Source organism: Physella acuta, unplaced genomic scaffold (assembly GCF_028476545.2).
Source record: "Physella acuta isolate Inbredline_101_S28 unplaced genomic scaffold, ASM2847654v3 ptg000107l, whole genome shotgun sequence".
NCBI lineage: Eukaryota > Metazoa > Mollusca > Gastropoda > Physidae > Physella > Physella acuta.
The window spans coordinates 424,629-441,318 of NW_026731627.1; the positions used below are offsets into that span (position 1 = coordinate 424,629).

A 16,690-nucleotide genomic window follows, 5' to 3' on the forward strand; every position below is an offset into this window, starting at 1 on the left:
TTTCTGTTTGGTGATAAGGAAATGATGAATTGTAGTGGGTTTTTCTTTTAATAACTATTGGTCATTGATAAGAATATAATGATAAAGATAAAAATATGGTGATAGGGTTTCTTCTATGGCTCGGCCAGTTCAGATAAGTCATGATCACAAGGTTCGAATGAAAAAAAAAGTTGAAGTTAGTTTTGACGATTTTGGTGGCGAAGGTGTTAGATCTAGCAAACTAGACCACAAACAGTGTTTCTTCCAGACTCTTTTCTCCAGGCAGGAGGGGGGGGGGGGGGGGGGCACTGGAGATTTTTTTTTGGGGGGGGGGGGATAGACTATCTTCCTGGAAGAAACACTGGCCACAAAATGGTCCGGAATGGATGTTTTGGGTACTTTTTACGTTACACTGTACAGTAGAACTATTATGTGGTTTTGGAAATATTTTTTTCTGCATTTAATGCAATAAGTATCTTTTCCGTATTTAATTTCCCTTTGACTGCGTAAAAATCATCCTATATGGACCCTAAATAAAACATTTGATATTTCCATAAAACGTTCTGTGACTTCAAACATCTTTTCTATACATAATTCTATACATATTCTATACATATCTTTTCAGTAATTGATTAAATTAATTAATTTAACCGTTTCACAATAAAACACCTTTATAGGGTACCATAAAATATTTGTGTGATTCCGAACACAGCATTTCTACACTTAATTTAACACTTTCACTCTGTAAAACAAGCCTATATTAACCCCAAATACCATAAAGCTAATTTTGAGATTGTCAATACTTAATCTAACTCTGACTGCAAAAGCTAATCCTAAATCAACCCCCTATTACAACTCTAACACCCCCCCCCCACATCGAGTGTTTCTTTCAGACTTTTATCTCCGGGAGGGGAGTCACTTAAAATTTTCGGAGGGGGAGCGGACTCAATTTTTGCGGGGGAGGGGAAACACCGGTAAAAGTATATATTTTCGATATAAAATCTATTTCGTTCGTGGAGGGGGGATGGGGGATGCGGGAGCCCTACTTCTCCACCCCCCACCCCCACCCCCGAAGAGATGCCTGGAAGAAACTCTGCCCGCATTTTACTGTACCATACATCTATTTTGTGAGTTTGTGGATAATCTTTTTTTATACCTAATTTTTTTAACACCTTGAATGCCGTTCAAAACATAACCTTAAATCAACCCAACTTCTACATTCTACAACACCGCAATAGGGTACCTGATAGCCATTTCTTTTCGTAATGCGTCGTTTAAAACAAAACTATTATTTCTTTCGTTTCTATTATTCCAATTACGTTTTTGTATTTATCGAATTTTTAAATAGTAAAAAAAAATGTGCCTGTTATTTCCACACTGAGCGGAATAACTCTATAATTAAAACAATGATAAACGAAAACAGTGTTAAAAATAATTGGCTCCGCATTTCGTCACACGGAGGGTGGGTCGGCGATGTTAATAGCACGTCGATGCAACAAGGTATTGACGGCCACGGCACGGCATGACACAGCGGTAATAAATGGGATGCACGGTGTGTGTTTAGATACCACAAAAAAGGGGAGGTAAATCTTAGTTTTTAAAAAATTCGTTGCGGAGTTAAGGAACCTGGTGAAATAAAATTGTAAGTTGAAATATTTTTTTAGATAAAAAAAAAAAGACGAATGACGTTTAGTTTAAAAAATCGAAAGATGAATTATTTATTAGAATGAGAATCAGAAAAACCAAGAACATTGACTGACATTTGCGGTATTCATTTTTAAAATCATGTAATGTAAAAGAATCGAATTAAAGGGCGTTAATTTTCTACCTCTATTACTCCCCTTTATCACATGAAACGTATTTAATTTAAGATTATCTTTTTTCTGTTTAAATGCCATTTACCTTATACTATTAAAGTTCAAGTTCAAATATTTACTGGTAGATTGTAGATCTGAACCCGAGCTCTATAGGAGCAGGTTTCTTCCACAAATTTGTTAATATCAGTGTCTCACTCACGTGCGTGAGTAGTCAAATCTCAGGTATGACTCCAATACTTGAGTACTCATGACCACATTCATCATCATCATCAACTTCATCATCATCATCACCATCATCACCACCATCATCATCATCATAATCATCATCATCATCATCATCATCATCATCATCATCATCATCATCATCATCATCAAAATCATCATCATCATCACCATCATCATCATCACCAACATCATCATCATATTCATAACCATCATCATCATCATCACCAACATCATCATTATCATTATCATCATCATTATTATCATCATCATCATCTTTTTCCCCAAGACACATGGGGCAGGTGAAGTAGAGTTCACCTGTTTCAGTGACCTCGGCATATGAAGAGAAAGTGTGGTCAGCACTATTCCCTAACGTGAGTCAGGTACCCATCAGTCTTGTCGTGGTCACCTATTTATATAGGATCCGAGAGTTATTTTGCGAAATGATTTTAAAAACCTAGATCTAATGTTTAAAGACTGAGAGGACTAATTTAATTTTATTTTATCTGCTACACTTACTATCTGTTGATAAAAAATGTGAATGCGTGCGAATTTTCCGGAAGACCATAGGGTAGATCTTGGGGGATCTCGTGCTCCTAATATTGTTTAAAAACTTCGGTTGTATGAAATTATTTCACGAAAACATCTACGATATTATCATATCTCGTTTCCGTTGAAAATATGTTTATTTTTTTCCTTTCATTTTATTTGCCCAAACAATTTTTGCTCTTTAGCTATACGAACAAGTATAAAAACCTTTGTATTAGTAAACTGTTGAAAGCACTGCATAGAAGAACATAGGCAATTATTTTCTTATTAATTTTACTTTTAAAAATAGTAAAAATTAAACTGTTTGTCTTTCCGGAAATCTTTTTAATACATTATGCGACCTACCGTAAAAAAATATCTGGTACCCCTAAAAAACAAGGGACCCATCAAATGTCACATATCCATGTAAAAGGTACCCATAAATGTAAGGTCCCTATCACATGTGACATACCCACAGAAAGGTACCCATAAAAATAAGGTCGCCATCAAAAGTCAAATACCCACAGAAAGGTACCTATAAAAAAGGTATCCATAAAAACAAGTTCCAAATCAAAAGTGAAATATCCACAGAAAGGTACCCATAAAAAATAAGGTACTTATGTAACATTGGCGTCCCAGTGAATATCCTATAAACTTACACATGGGACCCGAACGCGAGACTCTCATGTTAGTACTCATGTAATCTACCACTCTATAATCGCATTCCTTTTTTTTTTTATTATTTCCCCAGAGCTTCAGGAAGCCGCACCGGAAGGAAGTGAGATCCACGGACGACAATGACGAGATTTCCGGTCATCACGCGAGACTTCTGCTTCTTCTCCTTCGTCCTCTTGTGGGCTAACAGCGTAAGCCACGTCCGTACTGCCGGCATTAGAAGCGAGCCGGAACTGCCGGTACTTCTGAGTAAGGTCTTGAAGGCCCTCGACCGGTCGGTGGATTTCTTTGGCAAAGACTACGCTTCGATTAATGTTGATGGGCTTTTCGGAATCCGTATCTGTCAAGGTGAGATTTTCTTTTGTTTTTTTTTAATGGTGTTTATTATTGGAACTTGTTCTAGAGTTCTTCGTAATACCATTTACAGTAAATCTAAACTGAAGAAAATGTATGCGTTTTAGTCAAACATCCTATTGATTTGTGGTTCTTTGTGTTGCTCTGTCGTATATATGTAGTCATTTTTATTTTATTGTTTGTAAAAACAAACCTATTTGATTTTTCCATAAAAAAAGGTAGTTGTTTGAAATTGCTGATAGTCTTAGCAACAGCTTTAGAAATCAAGGCCCTTGTTGTTTTTTAACTATTTATTTTAAAATTTGAATCTTCAATCAAAAGTTTTTAACACGATAACTCTTTAACCTACATTCAGCTTTTTTTATCCCAAATAAATTGTTCATCCTAAGTAATTTTTTTATCCCAAATAGACCGCTTATCCCGAATATTTTTTTTATCCTAAGGAGTTTTTAAAATCCTAAATAAACTGCTTATCCCAAATAAGCTACTTATTCCAAATAAACTGTTTATGCTAATGTACACCTAAATGTTGACTAAACAAGTATTAAATACGATTTTCTATCCGGATAAACAGTCTCATGGATTAAGATTATTCATATCTTTACCCTAGACTACTATTAGTATTGCTGCAATACAAAACCATTTTACTTGTTAAGTACTACTTTTGTTTTTGTTAATATAATGTATATAATTTTCCTGTTTTAAAAGTGAAATAAACTTTTTTTTTTAAATTCCGCTTTAAAAAAAAACTCAACATAATAATACCAATTCTGAAGAGAAAAAAAATTTAGAATGCAAGAGAAATCAAAAGAAAATGATAAAAATTATGTGGGGTGCTGTTGCTTGTTATCACCGGTAGGTTTAATTTTTTTTTAAAGTCATACTAGAAGTCACCATCGATTTTAACTGCACTTTCAACCATTTTTTTCCTGCCCGTCCTACCAATTACACACCGCCTTTGATCGTAATGTCAGTGGTTCTCAACACGTTAATCACACGGGCATTTTCCCGGTTTATCCATGGTAGCAAACATCGATGTAATGTACGAAGCTGAGAAAGTATGAAGATAAGAAGGTGGCTGGTTTACATCAATATCTCACCAGACAATTTACATTATAGTATCTTGAAAGTGAAATATTATGAACGATACGTGAAATCTTACCATGGGCGCTGAAATCTTACAAATGGTCTAAGAAGTCTTATTGTTTAACCCTGTAGTATTACGATTGATCTACCTAACCTAACCAAAAATAATATTTTCCAGGGATTCGGATTGGTACGAATGATTTCTAAAATCTTACCAATTATTTACGAAGTTCTAATAAGAACCTAATATATTTTACCAATAATCCTTGAAATTTTATATAATACATAAATTTGTTAACTAGGACATTGCAAAGACTGAAAAGTTTCCAATGAAACTATTATCTTACCAAATACCCCCTGCAGTGGCGTAGCCAGGATCGTCTCAAGGGGGGGTTCCAATTTTTTCCCGAGGACAAACTTTCCATTTGCACCCCCCCCCCCTCAAACTTTCGATTTGCAACCCCCCTCATTCTTTTTCTATTTACCGAGGGGTCTATGGGGGGTTATGACCCCCCCTAACCCCCCATGCCTACGCCACTGACCCCCTGAAATCTTATCCACAATCATGACATATTACCCATGATTATGAATTAGGATTATAAAAATCTACACAGGATCTTAAATTCATACCACAGAACATCCAATGCCGCTACTGACACTAGTAGGATTAAAATATTTTACCCACAATTATGAAATCTCACCCAGGATTATGAATTCTTACTCAGGGTTAAGAAATCTTACCAATAAACCTTCCACGCCATTACTTACACTTGTTTAATTATATCTTGCAAAAAAAATTATGATACCTTACCAAATGAAATCTTACCCAGGATTATGAATTCTTACTCAGGGTTAAGAAATCTCACCAATGAACCTTCCATGCCGTTACTCAAAGTTGCAGTTTTTATAACGGACAGATTTTGTTCACAATTAACGGGGTCGTTCAACCCCTGAATTAGAACCCTTGTTTGCAATTCATTTTACGCCGTGTCCCCCCCCCCCCCCCCCAGCTAGCCCGTGGGGTTGCTTGCCTGACTTTTACCGCCAGTTTTCAACTTTCGCCTTCATGAAATATGTAGGAGATTTTTCCGTCGTTTTGATGCCGCGCTTTGTTTATTGGGACGGGTCTACTAGAAAGGAAGGGCCGTACCGACAAATTTGACGTCTGAACAAAGTCCCTTCCGTATATTGGGACGGCTCTACTAGAAAGGAAGACTGTGGACCAAAACCATTTTGGTTAGCCGTACCTTCAGATTTGACGTATAAACAAAGTCCCATACGTTTATTGGGACGGCTCTACTAGAAAGGTAGACTGTGGACCAATTCCAATTTGGTTAGCCGTACCTTCAAATTTGACGTCTAAACAAAGTCCCGTACGTTTATTGGGACGGGTCTACTAGAAAGGAAGACTGGGCCAGTACCAATTTGGTTAGCCGTACCTTCAGATTTGACGTCTGAACAAAGTCCTGTCCGTTCTGAAATATTTTCTGCTCCAGGCGAAGATGAAAATGTCTGCTACAAAATTGCCGGCGCTCACAAATGTTTATAATTCATGCCCCTAAGTGTGTGTAGGACGGGGAACTTCTATAGCTGATAGAACGCAATAGTGGGATGAAGAAAAAGTTGGAATTGTGTTTAAGAATAAACCACTTTTAATGTGATTTGTCGTCCGTTTTACTAAATGCCACGCTGGGTAGACCTTTATAGCTTAGGTCGCTACAGAATGCCTTCAAGTGATATCTTACTTTGGTTTTTTTAGCTCAAATCCTGACTGGCGTACATCATTATACTGACATGCATGAATCAAATAATGACAGTTGTAATGATAATAATAACAGACGTAACTCAAATACTGACAGACGTCAATCTAACAACGACAAACTTAAATCAAGAACTTACATGTATGAATCAAATACTGACAGACTTAAAACCAAAACTGAAAAGAATGAATTAAATACTGACATGCGTAAATGAAATGCTGACAGGCACGAATGAAATACTGACTTGCTAAGTCAAAAACTGACAGACTCACTACATAAACAACAGAGAGGTGACCTTGAATTATGGTCATTACTTCCGGGTTGAGAAATCTGGGGCTGGGTTGACTTTATTGGCGTACGTCCTAGAAGTCAGATCGATTTGCAGACGATGGAAATGAGACTAATATACGATAAGCGAGTGAGGATAATGAAATAGAGTCTGTGTTACTACGACGGAGATACATCGTTGTTAGGTGTAGTACTAGTACTTGTAGTGGTTTGTAAACTTACGCCCTATGTTGGGATCTGGGTTAGCATTAGGTCCTATGTTAGGATCAGGGTTAATCTGAAGCATCAGAATCATCGTTAATTTGAAGCCCTGAATTAAGATCATGGTTAATCCGAAGCTCTAAGTTAGGATTTTGGTTAGTTTGAAGCCCTATATTAGGTTCAAGGTTAATCTGAAGCCTGCTATTAGAATCAAGATTAAACTTAAGACTTATATTAGGATTGAAGTTGACCTAAAACCGTATCTTAGAATCGGGGTTAATCTGGAGTCCAGAGTCACCTGACGCCCGAATTTTAACTTCAGCCCAGGATCAGTTCCTTCCAAATATCTTACCGGGGGGGGGGGGAGGGGGGGGAGAAGAACGTCTACCGCCCCGCCCCCTCCCCCAGAACGAAACATAATTTATATAGAGGATATATACTTTTACTAGTGTCCGCACCCGCCCACCCAGGAAAATTCCAAGTGCCCCCCAATCCGGAGAAAAAAGTCTGAAAGAAACACTGCCCAGGGTATGCTTGAAACTCCTTGAACAAGTAAGCCAGGAGTTCAGTTTTAACAAATAGTAATCATGACAACATACATTAAGGTAAGGCCTAAGCCAAGGTTAAACCAGGTTAAACCTCCAGCCCATTTGTAAAACAAGTAGTTAGCCCGGTCTACTCAAAGTGAAGAAAAACCGCGGGCTTTGGACAACCCGGTGCCTCGTTAGTTTTTTCACTTACAAAAAAGATCCCCCTCCACTACTTTCACTCAATTAGTTTACACGAAAGCTTCCGTGCAGCATCGAAGATGCTCATTTGATTAAAGCAATTAGCCGTTTAGACAAAAAAAAAGAAGTCTGTTTTTTTTAATGTCTTGTTTTTTCCCCGTTAATTTTTTTAAGTATATCAACATTAGCTAAATTCCTCACACTTCTATATAAAAAAAAACGATATTTTTCATCTTTTAAATAATTTTGTCTTATTTTTCCCCCCATTAAATTTTTTAACTATATCAACATTAACAAAATTCCTCACACTTTTTTCAAAAAAAAATAAAACGAGATTTTTTCATCTTTTAAATAATTTTGTAAACTGTTTTAATTAAGATCTAAAAATTTTAGATTTAATATAAAAAGAAACCAAGCGTGGCTTTTTTATGGCTTTTGGCGTTCTTGAAGCAGGCAATTAGTTCCACTTAATTAAGGCAATTAATTCCACTTAATTAAGCGCCGGGCGAGAAAAACAAGCCGATGTTATCTTCATCAAAAAATCTGGCCATATGTCTTTTGTCTCCCTGTTTTTTATGACGTTATATCTTCTCTTGTACAAGCTGGCACAATCTGGAGGTAACTTCCGGTTCAGTCTGGGAGATTTAAAGTTTCCTCCGTGTTATAATTAACGTTTCTGTTAAAAAAAAAATTAAAGTCAAAATTTTATTTCGATAAAAATATTTGATTTAAAGTAGACGGCATCAATAATTAACAAAAAAAAATGATGAAATGTGTCGGCGTGGTCGGGTCGGTAAGCTTATGGTTGCTCAACCGAAAAGGCCTGAGTTCAAACCCAAGATAGATAAGGCTCGATAGCTGGGAACAGCAACTCATCTCCAAAATCAAACAACTGCTGCCTTGTAGTTTGTTCTTGGTTGGACAAAAGCTATGGAAGCAAATCCAAACAGAAAAGCAGGCTGAAATCGGAGTCAACGGTCTATAAGGCGCATAAAAGATTTACACTTAATGCTTAATTGAGTTGGAGAAAATATTTTCCAACATTACAATTAAGAACGACGAAGAAGTATGATGAAAACATTAAAAATTGTATTGCGATCTCATATGACATTGTGTGGTAAGAAGCATATCGCCTTTTATTGTTGAAGTATACCAAATTTATATTGTGAAAACATATTCATTTTATTGTCTAAGTATATAAATCCTTGTATTGATGAAGCTCACCAACATTGTGTAGTGAAACTAATATCAAAATTATTTGTTGAGATGCATATCGAAATTGTATAACGAGAAGCATATAAAAATATAAGAAGCAAATCAAAACTTGTCTACCCTTCCGTTTTGTCTAGTCTGCCGTTTGTCTATCGGCCTTTTCTTGTTGTGAACTCAGCAAATACAATAATATAGTGTGTTCATTATTATATTCAGCTGTCTTTTTTACATTATGTAGATCCCTAACAGGACTCGGCGGACTCAGATACATTCTGCTGGGACCTGAACTCGAGACATTTCATTTGTAATCGTGTGCACTATCACTCAAGCTTGTTATCCCAGATTTCAATTTGATGATATTTGTTTTTCAAGAAAACATCAAGCTGTCGTATGGCTTCTATTTGCCCCTGTTATTCCCTTGTTTTCGCGTTGAGCATTGAAGGAACATTTTGTCAACAAACTCCATTATCTGACGACTTGTCACTGAATTTCTTTCAGCAAACTATAATTTTCTGTTTAGCCAAGTCTTAAGCCAAGGGAGCTAAATCTCACTCAAATGAGATATGTTCATCCTGTTGGGTTTTCTCCCCCTGACATAAGAGCAGCAACTCTCAAACTGTGTCAGAGTTCTCCTCTCCTAGGCCAAGAGCTGCAACCATTTGTCAGTTTGTTCCCTGTACTAGGGACAGCAGCTCTCAAAATTTGTCAGTGGGTTCTCTCCCCTAGGCCAAGAGCTGGAACCATTTGTCAGGTTGTTCCCTGTACTAGGGACAGCAGCTCTCAAATTGTGTGTTGTGATTTCTCTCCTAGCCCAAGGGACAACAACTCTCGCCTTTTGTGAGTGTGTTCTCTCCCCTAGAACAAGGGCAGCCACCATTTGTCTCTGTCACAACCTTTTTGTGTGACTGGGTTCACGATATAAACTAAAAGGAAATACCAACCACATTACTGGAGATTTCACAATTTTATTAATACTAGATCTACATATTCAGACTGATATTCAGCAGCTACACTACTCAACAAACACGACTCAGTTTCGTCATCTTTCTTGTTCTGCCGCCTTCTACCTCCCGCTTCCTTTCCTTTCGCGCATGCGCACACCCCCACTGTCTCCCTGAATCCAATTCGCCTTTTTTTTAACACACACACACTCCCAACATTCATTCATAAACATTTAACTGTTATAGTCTCCATATTCTCTCCCCTAGACCAAGGGGCAACAACTCTCGACTCTCGTGTTGTGTTGTCTCCCCTAGGCCAAGGGCAGCAACCATTTGTCTTCATGTTCTCTCCCCTAAATCAAGGGCAGCAAACATGTGTTTCGGTGTTCTCTCCCCTGAGCTAAGGACAGCAACTATTTGTCGCTTAGTTCTCTCCCCTAGACCAAGGGCATGAAAAACATTTGTTTAGTGTTCTGCTCCCTATGCCAAAGGCAACAATCATTTATCTATGTTTTCTATCCCCTAGACCAAAGGACCGCAACTCTCAAGCATTAATTTCTGTGTAAGATTTGCCTCGTCCATCATAACCATCTTACAAAATCAGCTTAGGTGACCTCCCCCTTGTGTGGACTAAGTCAATCCTACAAAGATCCAACTGAACGGAAATAGATCGTTTCCAAAAACATGGCGTCAATAGCAGGCAGCAATTTGCTAACGGGAATACGATCAGAGCCTTAACCTGATTAGCGAAATAACTTGTGTGTTCCTTCTTAACCCCATTCTTGAAATAACAGCTGGAAAATAAACTTAAAAAATATGTACGGCTTCAGTTGTGTAATACAATGTTAGTTTCCGCGGGTGTATGGCTGAGACCAGCTAAGGTCTATTAAAATAAATTTCGCAACGGGCCTAAATGGCGCAGACAAATCAGAGGCGTAACGAGGGGGGGGGGGGGGCGGGGAGGGGGGACATATGTCCCCGGGCGCCGACCTTAAGGGGGGGGGGGCGCGAAAATGGGTTTGAAAAACAAATTGAAAGTTGAGGGGGGGGTGCACATCGAAAGATCGAGGGGGAGTGCAAAACGAAAGTTTGAGGGTGGGGGAGGGGTGCAAATCAAATGTTCGAGGGGGGGGGTGCAAATTGAAAGTTTTTCCCCGGGCGCCGGGAAGGGTCGCTACGCCTCTGACTGACAAATAGCCCATTATACATAAACGACTGCAAAAAGGTCTCGATAAATCATAAAAGGTATCCTTGGCTTAATAGCATTTATTAATATTTACTATATCGTCAATATGGCCGATGACAAAATGGCCCCTGTCAAAAACTCAATCTTTGTTGTTCAATACATATCTACGCCATCGATTTATAACCCTGTTTGTTTGTTCTAAGCCAATCAGTATGGAGTTCAATTAGTGCTAATGAGAGCTGTACACTACATCAAATAGATTTGGTGCTATAAGTTAAGATAATCATTGTTGATTGTCTAAATGGTGTCTATTGTAGTTCGTTGTGCTCATTTAAATCATTGTTTGAATTTCAATTATGGAAATTAAAATTTAAGAACCTACATTTTTAGAGGTCTTAGGTATTTTAAAATGCATTTTTAAGATTAGAATTGGCAGAGTATATAAACATACGGAATGGCGTGGCCTATCGGTAGAGCCCTGGACTGCTACACCAAAAGTCTCGGGTTCGAATCCGGGTTCAAGTAAGTAGAATGTCCCTGAGTCCACCCAGCTCTAATGGGAAAACAGCGGATGAGCATAGTGCTGATCACACTATCCCTTCGTATGCCGAGGTCTCTAAAGCAGATGAACTCTACTTCATCTGCCCCATCATCCTTGGGCACCAACATGAAATATTGATGATATAAACACACAAAACGTTTTGCATCACACGATTGTGATTTTTCCTCTAAACGCCAACTTATATAATTCTATTGTTACATATATCCTTGCCAATTATATATCTTAGAAACTTAAATTGTAAATATTTTAAAATACTTGTCAGATAATCACTTTTAGGCTATATTAGAAATTTAAAAGACGAAGTGTATATATATATATATATATATATATATATATATATATATATATATATATATATATATATATATATATATATATATATATATATATATATATATATATATAGTTATATACCCAGACATACGAATCCCTGCGTACATTAAATAAGTTAATGAAGAAAGAAACAGTAGGATTTGTCAATGCAGGAAGACTTAGTTTATTTATTTTTAAAAACTACATTAACTACAAAAAAGTTGAAGCAGTAACTCGATTAGGTGTCTAAACTTTGGTGCTAGTTCACGTGGGCTTTCTGTCAGGCAAAACTGGGCCATACAGTATCGTATCGAGGTTATACAGTATCATGTCGGGCTAAAGTATCGTAGCGGGACCACACTATAGTATCAGAGCAATACAGTATCGTAGCGTGGCCATAGTATCGTGTCGCGGCCTTACAGTGTCGTATCGGAACCACAGTATCGTATCGAGACCACAGTATCGTATCGGGACCATAAAGTATCGTATCGGGACCATACAGTATCGTATCGGAAACCACAATATCGTATTGGGGCTTTACAGTATCGTATCGGGACGAAAGTATCGTATTGGGGCCATACAGTATAGTATCGGTGCCACTTAATCGTATCGGGACCATACAGTACAACAACACGGCATTACAGTATCGTATCGGGACCTTACAGTATCGTATCGGGCCACAGTATCGTATTGGGACAACAGCATCGTATCGTGGTCACACAGTATCGTATCAGAGCCACACAGTATCGTATCAAACATTTTCCCCTCGGTATTGCTGATACTGATATCGTTAGGCTCTTTTTGTTGTTTTTGTGATTCTTTAAAAACGCTTACATGAAATTTTAGCATATAGATTCTAGCTATTTGTATGCTTTTATCGTTAGGACGGTATGTTGACATTGTTTAGATAATCTTAGATATTACACACTAATGGCCGCGAACAAATCATTTAAGTAAACACAGCAGAGTTTCTTCCAAACACCTCTTCATCATTTCCCCAAACACCCCATCCCCCCCCCCCCACCAAAGCACGTTTACCACCATCCCTCAACCCCCCACCCCCTCGAACAAACAAGGATGTATATACAAAACATATACTACTATACTTCAACCAGTGTCCGCCCACCCCCTCTCCGGAAATGTAAGTCCGCCCCCAACCATCTCTAAAGTTTCAAGTTCCCCTTCCCCCGGAGATACATGTTTGAAAGAAACACTGAAATACAATGTAGGGCGATCCCAACATATGAAGCAAAATGTGGAGGAGGGGGCAGGTCGGTGGTGTGGTAGTTGGGATGGTAGCAGAGGTGGCGTAAGAATGTCTTACGGGAAGGTTGAATTAATGTGTCGAATGATGGTAGTATGTATGTGTTATGAAGTAGTAAGTAAGGTTGAGTTATGGGATGGTAGTATGTGTGTGGGTTGAGTTATGGGATGGTAGTATGTGTGTGGGTTGAGTTATGGGATGGTAGTATGTGTGTGGGTTGAGTTATGGGATGGTAGTATGTGTGTGTGGGTTGAGTTATGGGATGGTAGTATGTGTGTGGGTTGAGTTATGGGATGGTAGTATGTGTGTGTGGGTTGAGTTATGGGATGGTAGTATGTGTGTGGGTTGAGTTATGGGATGGTAGTATGTGTGTGTGGGTTGAGTTATGGGATGGTAGTATGTGTGTGGGTTGAGTTATGGGATGGTAGTATGTGTGTGGGTTGAGTTATGGGATGGTAGTATGTGTGTGTGGGTTGAATTATGGGATGGTAGTATGTGTGTGTGGGTTGAGTTATGGGATGGTAGTATGTGTGTGGGTTGAGTTATGGGATGGTAGTATGTGTGTGTGGGTTGAATTATGGGATGGTAGTATGTGTGTGTGGGTTGAGTTATGGGATGGTAGTATGTGTGTGGGTTGAGTTATGGGATGGTAGTATGTGTGTGTGGGTTGAGTTATGGGATGGTAGTATGTGTGTGTGGGTTGAATTATGGGATGGTAGTATGTGTGTGTGGGTTGAGTTATGGGATGGTAGTATGTGTGTGTGGGTTGAGTTATGGGATGGTAGTATGTGTGTGTGGGTTGAGTTATGGGATGGTAGTATGTGTGTGTGCGGGTTGAGTTATGGGATGGTAGTATGTGTGTGTGCGGGTTGAGTTATGGGATGGTAGTATGTGTGTGTGTGTGTGCGGGTTGAGTTATGGGATGGTAGTATGTGTGTGTGTGGGTTGAGTTATGGGATGGTAGTATGTGTGTGTGGGGGTTGAGTTATGGGATGGTAGTATGTGTTTGTGTGCAGGTTGAGTTATGGGATGGTAGTATGTGTGTGTGTAACGGGATGCTTGTATGGACGTGTTATAGGCAGAGGCGTAGCTAAGGGAGGGCGGGTGGGGCGGCCGCCTCGGGAGCCGACCATAGGGGGCGCCAAACTGGATAGAAAAAAGTAAAAAGTTCATTTTGACCGCATTGTAGTCAAAGTTTTAAAAATAATACACAGCATATGGCTTTAAGAGATTATTTAACCGTTTTCTACATCTATTTTTGTGACAATAAAATAAAAACTGTTGAGTCAGGGCGTTTTTTAGTCAACGAGATTAACTATTTATAAATGGGGGTTGGGGAACAAAAACTGATAGTGCGCCCCGGGCGCCTAAATAGGTCGCTACGCCTCTGGTTATAGGAAAGATGTGTTTACCACGCACCATCCATAACGTTTCTAATCAATGAGTCACAAACACAACAACCGAAGAACTGTTGCAACTACTGCAATGTTTAACTTCAACATACAAGAAACGATCAAGGGACACCACCCTAGTTAAATGTCGTTGACCACTGCGGACGCTTGCACCTTAATCCCGCTAAAAAAAAATATTTAAAAATGCTCGTCTGTGGATATTTGAGAAATAAATTCTCGACACGCAAACATTATTTTTTTTTTCTAATAGAGGTGTCATTAATAAAATTAATTGATATTTCGTATGATTTATAGACTTGAGGGGTGGGTTGGAGGGGGGGGGGGTATGAAAAATACGAGGTGACTGCGAAGAAATAAAATATTTTACAGTAACTTGATTATACTGTAAGAAGTGGGGGCGTTAATTAAGTAGTTTCTTTTTCTTTAAAAATCTCACAACGCTCGGTTTACTAATTGCTTTTATTTGAATAAACTGCAACAAAGAGATCCGATCCGCGTCATCATGACGTAAGAGAGAGATGTTTTGATCTATTGAAGGCTTGGGTGACATGTCATGGAAGGTCAATGAAAATAGGAATGGTGGATGCTGGCTTTCTCAAAGGGTGTTTTTTCTTGCTTAAAAAAATAATTTTTACCCCCTTTGACTAAGTTAAATTAAAGTGCTCTGTCAACCCTTTACGATTATTGGTGCAGGTAGCGGTAAAGAGCTCGACTAAGTTTCGAGTTTGGGTGCAAGTCAGTAGAACGACCCTAAGTCCACCCAGCTCTGATGGGTTCCTAACTCACGTTAAGGAAAGTAAAGGCGGCTGGACAGGGATCCGGACAAAAGGCAGACAAGGCAAAAGGCCGACTTCCAAAAGGCCTTTTGTCCATGTCGGCCTTTTGTCTTGTCGGCCTTTTGGATTTCGGCCTTTTGTCCTACACCCGGCTGGATATAGTGCTAACTATAATATCCCTTCATAAGCCGAGGTCACAGAAACAGGTGAGCTCTACTTCACTTGTCCCATGGACCGTCGGGTTTAGAAGGGGAATTCACTTAAAGTAGAGTTCACCCGTTTCAGTGACTTCAACATGTGAAGGTGTAGTGTGGTCAGCCCTATACAATTCGACCCCCGCCGTTTAACAAAAGTATGTTTTAAAACCTGAAAAACAAAACCTGTTTTCACAACACATTTTGCATGCTAGCAAATGCTGTGTTTATTTAATTTTAAAATTGTGAAATATTTGCACCGTGAAATTATACAGAGCTACAGGAACTTATAATCAAAGGGTGAGTAATCGTTGTTTGGATGAAAGACCAGACACAGTTATCCGTAGACACAGTAGTAGAATCGATTCTTGAAAGTAGTATTGCGATATTTACATTGAACTTAGTGACCTCTAATAATATGTTCACTAGTATCGATTCCTTACACCGGCGCTGCGATATTTTGACGCTATGTGAAACATGACGACTACAGAAACCGCTAGCAGGAATCGATTCTTTGAAACAGGGCTACGATACATACGTGAATCTCGTAGGTGTACAATAATAATTGTAGTATCGATTGTTTAAAGACAGTGGATCAATATTTACGTAAAACAGGCGACGTATAAAAACAAGACAGCCAGTGGTTTGTTACAATACCTGGATTTTAAAAATGCGCAAACGAAAAAATGCGCAAACAGACTAAATGCGCAAATACAATTAAAATTTGTTAACACACTTTAATTTTGTCATATTTCATGTAAAATGTTTTTATCATGCTACAGTGTACATGTGGTCCTTCTTTGTTTATGTCTATCGATGCTTGATTTAAGAAAACAAAAATGCTTCACGCACTTTTTTGTGCGCAGTTTTCCGTTGCGCAGTTTTCCTTTGCGCAGCAAACAAAAAATGTCAGGTGTTCTATATATACCTAGAATATATATCTGGATAAAATATCTGAGACAAAATGTCTTAAAATATACTTGGACAAAATTTTTAAAAATAAATAATATCGCATATGAGTTTTTACACAAAACTGAGACGGCTTTGCGTAGTGCTGACCACAATATCACCTTGTAAGCCGAGGTTATTAAAACAGATGAACTCTACTTCACCTGCTCCATGTGTCTTGGGCGCAAACGGAAAAAAAAGACGATGATGATTTCTAAAAAATCGTGACAAGTTCCCACTCTTGT

The 16,690-nt window shown here is 38.5% G+C and overlaps 1 protein-coding gene across 3 annotated transcripts in view; it reads left to right on the forward strand.

Moving 5' to 3' along the window:
* The window catches only part of LOC131933610 (UPF0764 protein C16orf89 homolog), an 84,137-nt gene that overhangs the window by 43,986 nt on the left and 23,461 nt on the right, over nucleotides 1–16,690 (forward strand). For all 3 annotated transcript variants that reach the window (XM_059290307.1, XM_059290315.1, XM_059290302.1), the window contains exon 2: nucleotides 3,298–3,569. In XM_059290307.1, coding sequence (XP_059146290.1) covers nucleotides 3,344–3,569 — 226 coding nt within the window. In that variant the 5' untranslated portion in view covers nucleotides 3,298–3,343. The remainder of the gene's footprint in view (nucleotides 1–3,297; nucleotides 3,570–16,690) is intronic.